The 7,323-nt window shown below is 42.7% G+C and overlaps 1 protein-coding gene across 1 annotated transcript; it reads right to left on the bottom strand.

Annotated features, from left to right (window-relative positions):
• Positions 1-3,375: 3,375 nt before the first annotated feature.
• Positions 3,376-7,283, bottom strand: RPL24 (ribosomal protein L24). Its single transcript, XM_054066007.1, has 6 exons — positions 7,227-7,283; positions 6,905-6,980; positions 5,806-5,916; positions 4,493-4,629; positions 4,032-4,095; positions 3,376-3,506 (listed from the first exon to the last, which is right to left on the bottom strand). The coding sequence occupies exons 1-6, from the start codon at positions 7,229-7,231 to the stop codon at positions 3,426-3,428; spliced, it is 474 nt and encodes a 157-aa protein (XP_053921982.1). The 5' UTR covers positions 7,232-7,283; the 3' UTR covers positions 3,376-3,425.
• Between the last annotated feature and the right edge of the window lie 40 nt (positions 7,284-7,323).

The following is a 7,323-nucleotide window of genomic DNA, read 5'->3' as shown; positions in this document are numbered from 1 at the left end:
GCGCCGCTCGTATAGGGGGAAGGCGCCGACATCTTGGAGCCGGGCAAAGGACAGGCTGGGAGACGGGCTGGTGCGGCCATCTTGAAGCCGGGCAAAGGACAGGCCGGGAGACGGGCTGGTGCGGCCATCTTGAAGCCGGGCAAAGGACAGGCCGGGCGAAGGGCTGGGCGGCCATCTTGGAGCCGGGCAAAGCTCGTGAGGAGTGCCATGGCCGCGGCCGTAGGAGTGGGGAAAGCTCCACAGAGCCTGCCCTTATAGCCGTGTCTAAGAAACGAGCAGCCTCCCGTTCGGGATTGCCGCGGGAGCAGTAGCTGTGGGAGGACTGGAAGTGGGATTTCGCGGGGCGGCGTGAGCGCAGCCGTCGGGGCAGCCGGGGCGTGGGCCGCTCGGTTGTTTGTGGAAAGGCTTTCCTTGTCCGAGTTCTGACCCGACTGATACCGAAAATGCCGGCAAATCAACTCTCCAAGACTCGATTTGGAGTTTTAGAAAGCAAGAGTCCATTATCAGTCCTGGGCAACGCGAGGGAGCGATCTCCATCAATCGTGTGCAGAGAGACAAGAGCTGGGACGGAATGGATTTCCCACTGACATGCACATGGATAAATTTCCCAGGAATCTTAGGCATATTCTATTACTTTCCAAGGACTAATTTTAATGTTATTATGCACTTCACAACAGTCAAATCTCTTGCTCGCTTGGAGCCAGCTCAGCCTGACCTTGCCTTTGAGACAGGGAAAAGCTGCCGACAGAGAGGATTGCAGCAGACACAGCTGCTCAGCACAGATCACACCGAACACACTGTGTTATCAGCTCCTTAATGAACATTGTCTGGAAAAACAGACAATTTTTTTTTGTCTGCTCTCAGAGGGACATTCTGCCTAACTTTCAAAAGATACAATTACTGTGATGAACTTAACTCTAGCTTAAATCAAAGTATTCCACTTTCTGTAATAGTAACTACTTCCATCACGATTTTGCTCTACACCCTTAACAGAGACCTGAAATGCTTCAGAAGCCCGAACAAGATGCAGGAGTGTAGCCAGCTGCAACCCTTCCCCTGTGCTCAGTTGTGAGACAGCACCTGGAGTACTGTGATCCCTCCAAATATAAAGATACCGACTGGATGGAATGACTCAGGCAGGCGGTGACAAAGAATGTTAGGGATTAGAGTGCGAGCTAGGAGGCAAAGCTGAGCACTGGGCTTTTTCAGCCTTAAAAAGGCAAGGCCTTGTGAGGACCTTGCTGATGTCCACAGCTACCTCACCATATACAGAGAAGTTGGATACAAACTCTTCTCAGAGTTGCACGGCAACAGGCACAGGAACAAAGGAAATTCTAATTATATATAAGGGTTATTTTATCTTTTTTTTTATAAACGATGGCAGTAGTCAAATACAGGAACAAGTTGCCCTAACAAGCTGTGGAACCTGTCTTTGGAGTTGTTAAAAACTCAGCTGAATGCTCAACTGAGCAACTTGATCTAAACATACATGCTTTGAGGGAAGAGTTGGACTAGATGATCTCTGGAGGTCCTTTTCAACCTGAATTATTCTGTAAAACATATGAAAAATTTTAAGTATTCCATTTTTGGTGATAAATATTTAATAGAGAATCAGCTACTTTGCATTATATAAACAAGACTTCATTAATTTCCATGTTAATTCATTGCATTATATCTATGGGATGAATAATGTGCAGTTACACCAGGTTAATGCCCTGCGCTAATATCCTGCCTTGCTCACTTGAAGCATAGCTTGTGGGAGGAGTAACCTGATGGGCTATTATTCTTTACTCCATCTCATTGTATCAGTCAGAACTCATGAAAAGTAATCCTAAAGCATTTCTGTACACCTCTGCAGTACCAGGCAACCAAAACCTGCTAACATCAAGCATTAGAATTGCTAATTAGTTATATCTAAATTGATTTCTATATATCATTAACGATATTTAAAGCAGATTGATTGTAAAAGCTTGTCTTCACTTTCAGCTTGCCAGCTGAAAAGTTTCACAAGCATGCCTGCATGCAGCTACCTGGTGCTTTATATAAGGCACTGATACAGTGAAGATTTTATACAGTCATGACCAGGAGAGGTAACTTTCACTGGTGTTTTCAGCCTTCAGTTTTAAATTATTAAGAATTCCTTTCCCAGTAACAGTTTTCCTTTCCCTCTTTCCCCCTCCAGTTTCTGTGTTCTTCACTTTCAAGTGTGTTAACCAGTTTCAAAGCCTTCATTTTTTATTTTTTTAAGCAAAAGGCACAACTGTTTGTAAGACAATGGTGCAAATTCCACTAACATAACCAAGCTAGACCTATTTTAAATGGGTTGCAACCGTCATCCAGACCCATTATCTATTTTATTAATAAACTACAGCAAATTATGATACAACGCAAAATATAACCTGTAACTCATAGTGATCGTTACAGCCACCATGATTGAAGCCCAAAAGAACTGCAGGAAGCATAATTAAAGACAGCTGCTTTCCTGATTAGGGTAGTAAGATAACAAGCCACCAAAGCTAACAGGCATTAAGATGTGGCATTAAGAAATTGAGAAGTAGTTGATGCAGAAAATAAGGTTCATTTTCTTCTGTGCTTCTAGTAAGTCAGAGGACGTGGCTTTGCCAAGGCTAACTACTATCCATCAAAACTACAGCAGTTTGGACATACTGTCTACATAATGCAAAGTAAAGAGATAGATAATTCACATGAATATTTTAACATGGCCATTCCCTCCAGAGGTGGGAAGGAGGGCAGTTACTAAAGGCAATCCGTCTGCATTCTGGAAGTTAAATATGAACCTAAAAGAGCTTGAAGTAAGTAAGACCATCAGCTGCATTTGAAGCTCATTCAGCTTTCACAGCCATCCTTTTCCTGACAAAAGCTTCCAGCAATCCAGGTTTTACTTCCTGACCCAGGAGTTGCATCTGAACCCTTGCATGTAACAGCTATGCAGTCCATGAAATAATTCATTCCCTTTTTTCAGCCTATTCCTCCTTTGATCCTCTACATCTTGCCATGTGCATTTCACAAGAAATGCATTAGCCTTTTTAAGTCACAGACTGTACTGTTTTGTGCACCCTTTAGTTTGCATCACTGAGCTTAGAAACCTCTTCTAATACAGAATAAACTTGTACTTATGTGCTGTTTTGTCCTTCAGCTGTTCCTTTTACAAACAACTCCTAAAAACATCAGCTCCATCTTCCCCAACACCTGAGCCATTCATTAAAGACTGAAATGTGTGATAATATAGTAGGTTGTCTAAGAAACCAAGTGTTGTATGGCATGATTTTTTTTAGTCTGTAAAGCCAGGCAGTTTTTTTCCACTGATAATTCTCTTCATCAAATCTCACACAGTTGAGGAGAACATGGCACAAGTTATGAAAGTTAGTCAGATGTTTATTCAGCATGGCTAACAGTTTGGCAAGTTAGCGCTTTCCACCAACACGGGGAGCAGAAACCTTGACTGGTTTCACAATCTTCTGCTTAGGTGCTGCCTTTGTAGGAGCCTGCAGAGAAATAAAGTATGAGTGAAGGAAAACAATTTATTTGCAGTCCTGAAAGCATCCCTGTCTATTTAAGATTCTTGACAGAAATTAGGCAATTTAGATGAGATTAGAATTACAATCTATCAGAGTAGAGTCACATTAACAGATGGTTACACACCACTGTAAACCCACAACATGTAGGATGCCAGCATATGTTATTAATTCATAAGTAATCATGAAATAGATGCTAGCATTCATCAATACATCGATACCAAGTTTGTCAATAGTGAAGATACTGCATCCAGACAAGGTTTTAGCTTTTGAGACTCTCTGACATGCGGGCAGAAAGCTGTTTTACTGCAATATGTATTCTGAAAAAAAGGTTCATTCTAATCAGCTGTTTAGGTATTCTTCCAGATAAAAAAATATAAGCAAATGCTTCTTCCAAACACAAATGAGAATTTCCAGGTAACTGCTGGAACTGAATGCTGTGTTACAGCACTGTATATTCCATTTCATTATTTCTATCCACCTATTGCATCTTACCTTTGCAGCAGAAACAGCTGTTTTTTTGGTTGCCTGCTTAGCCTTCTTGGCTTCTTTTGCAGCCCTGTTGATTCACAGAAAAAAGAGTTAACAGTTATCAGCGCCTGCCATTTATTGTTTCTTTGTCTCAGCACCATAAGAGCTCCCGAAGATCAAGAAATGAATGCATTCACGTTTACCTTCTGCATTCACTACCCTCTAGGAGACAACTACAGAGACAACAGAATTATGTGACAAAAACAGTATTTTCACAAAGGGAGAAGGCAAGAAGAGACCCTTCTCTGCTGCTACTATTACCTCTTGTTGAGATCACCCAGTATTACCTCCAAATATACTTATTTTTAAAAAAACAAACTACAAAAAAATTAGTAAAATATGGAAATCATCTAGAATTCATCTTGTATGAAAAGCATTAATCTGTGAAAGGTCCGAGACAGCTCCACTTATCTCTGATTTCTTACCGAATAGCTTGTTCCCTCTGGGCTTTTCGTACTTCAGGCTTTTGATTTCTTTTAGCCATAATCTCAGCTAAAGATGCACCAGTGATAGCTCTCTGAAACTTAACAGCACGACGTGTACGCTTCTTTTGTACTTCTTCCTAAAATGGGAGAAGATAAAGACCGGTAATTGCTATCACAGACATTAAATAAAAGGCTAAGAACAATTACAGAAACAAGCTGCTAATAAGACTGAAGCTATTACAAAACAGTGTACAGAAGCAAAATTTTACTCTTCACTTTGGACGTAACTAATTTCTTAATTTGCCAAAGTGGATAAACAGGTAAAAACCATATTCTTTGCAAGGTGTAAAAAAAAAAATGTTACAGAAAAATATGAGAAGTTCAGTTTTCTGTGACTGCCAGGAAAAAAAAAAAGGAAGGGATGAAGTCCACTTTGATGGAATCTTCTGAAAGGAAGACACCCCTCACCTGTTTCAAGTGGGATCACTGTGCTGGGCAGCAGTACAAGTCACTGAGCATCTTTCATTCTCCTAACAAACTGGTAAAAACACCGACTTAACATATATGTAAGCATTTCTAAATGCTCTACTGCTGTGCAATTTTTAACAAGTTGTGCCAGGGGAGTTTTAGATTGGATATTATGAAAAATTTCTTTACTTAAAGAATGGTCAAGCATTGGAATGGGCTGCCCAGGGAAATGGGGTATTTTATTTATCTGAAGGCGTTCAAAAAAATTGTGCAGACTGGTGCTTCGGGACATGGTTTAGCAGGCATAGTAGTGTTGGGCCAACGGTTGGACTTGATGATCTTAGAAGTCTTTTCTAACTTTAATAAACCTATGAACTGCGTCATGCTACATGACTTATATCCTATCACCATTCAGGCAGTTTCCAGGTCCAAACTTTCAGAAAGTCTGCACATTAAGCAGCATTACCTGCTTTCTCTAAAACTATTTTTTAAAAACATATGCCATTCATACAGAACCTACTGTGGTTCCAAGTGGTCCCTCAAAGAAATGGTAGAATACTAATACAATGCTTTTGATGAATTGGTTACCTTTCTAACATAAAGCAGCTTGTGAATTCATGTAAATGCACCCGTAGTTGATTTAGTAGTGGACAAGTACAGTTAGGTTTGATGATCTTAAAGGTCTTTTCCAACCTAGTAATTCTAGGAGTCTACATTTTCTCCGTTACTGGCCCCTCTTCATCCCGGTAACACCAGCCTACTGAAGTTGCTTCTATTCTAACAAACCAATGACCACATCTTTTGATAGAAAACTTTGGAGTGCCATTATTTGGTTATATACTCACTGACTGTCCTTTCTTGTGCTTACGCCTATACAGAACAGTCCAGTTGATTTGACGGGGGTTTCTCTTGGAAAGGAATGCAGACTCACATTTTGCATTCAAGAACTGAAACACCTGGAAAGGGAAAGTATTTTGTTTAAACTTGGTTTCTACAAAAGACACAACCGCAGTTTATGTTAACTGATCAAGTAATTCTTCGATTCAGTGCTTTTCAAACGTGATGCTTTTGTATTTCATTACACAGGTCTCACTTAAAAATTTTAAAAGATAATTCAAGAATGAAAGTTTGGAATTTTGTTCCATGGATTAAACTGATGTCATATAAAGCATTCCATTGTAAGGAATTTTCTAGGCCTAATTTAGTTCTCTCATAATAAAGCCTAATGCATTGTATCCTAGGTGCAGCATGAGGAGCCGTGTCCAGCATCACGCTTTTAAAGCATCTGACCTCAAGTAACTCTTTACTTCCTGTATGCGTCAGTCAGAACTTGGTCTAGAGAATACACAGCAACCAATACTCCACCTTCTTGCATAGTTACACAGACCTTCTTGCCTAGAATAACAGGCAGAATCATCAGGCCATTTTAAAGCATAAATTAATTCCCAGCAGAGCACCTGAGGATTTATTAAGTCTTTTTTACTTAGCTGTCATTTCTGTACAGGGAGATTCTGTACAGCAAGATGACTGTACTGGGATACACAAACCCCAACCCCCTTCCCCAACCCTCCTCCTGTAGATATGAGTAGTGTATTTCTCTTTATGACAGTCCTGTCTTTATGAGGGAGGAGTGCTCTTTTGGGTTCTCGTATCTACACTCAACTTCACAAGTCAAGTTGGTTGCTTGAGCAAATCGAAGCACTGGATGCAATTATGTCTAAGGAACCTTTCCTACAAAGCTTCCGTATTTTAGACCGCATGCTTTAAGACACCCTTCCCAAACCCCTAAGCTACAGCGCAGCTGACCCCGCGGCCCAAATGACGTCTGGACTCGGACGGACACCACTCAAAACCGACGCTTCAGGCGGACACAGCACCGAGGCCTCCCCCATCACCGCGCAGGACCCTCTTTCCCGCTGCTGCGCCAGGCACCGCGGGGCTCACCTTGCCGTCGGTGCGGGCGTAGCGGCGCCCGTGGCCCGGGTAGATCTTGTACCCGCTGAAGCTGCACAGTTCGACCCTGCGAGGGAGAGAAAGATTAGGGACCAACAGAGAGGAGGGTAGGGGGAGACAGAAAGAGGGAGGAAGGGAGGGAAGCAGAGAGAGGAAAGAGGAAGGAATAGAGGAAGGAGGGAGGGAACTGGGGACAGAGGGAGAGAACTGGAGACAGAGAGAGGGTTGGCGGAGGGGACGGGCGCGGGCCCTCGCAGCCTCCGCACAGCGGATGGCAGTGGATGGCAGACAGGGGAGCCATCGGGCCTCTTACTTCATGATGGCGGAGCCTGCGTCGCGGGCGGCGGCCGGGCCGGAGAGAGCGCGGAGGATGGCGGGAAGGGGCGTGGCGCGCGCGGCGCGGAGCACGC

This window comes from Cuculus canorus, chromosome 1 (genome assembly GCF_017976375.1).
Source record: "Cuculus canorus isolate bCucCan1 chromosome 1, bCucCan1.pri, whole genome shotgun sequence".
Classification (NCBI taxonomy): Eukaryota; Metazoa; Chordata; class Aves; order Cuculiformes; family Cuculidae; genus Cuculus; species Cuculus canorus.
Note: the sequence above shows the minus strand (reverse complement) of the source record. Positions and strands in the feature narration are given on the sequence as shown.

Excerpts from the sequence above, each read along its gene's own strand:
- RPL24 (XM_054066007.1), bottom strand. Across the intron at positions 4,096-4,492 it reads CAGAGGGAACAAGCTATTCG|GGCTGCAAAAGAAGCCAAGA; the intron begins GTAAGAAATCAG and ends GTGAATCAACAG. Across the intron at positions 3,507-4,031 it reads CAGCTGTTTCTGCTGCAAAG|GCTCCTACAAAGGCAGCACC; the intron begins GTAAGATGCAAT and ends ATTTCTCTGCAG.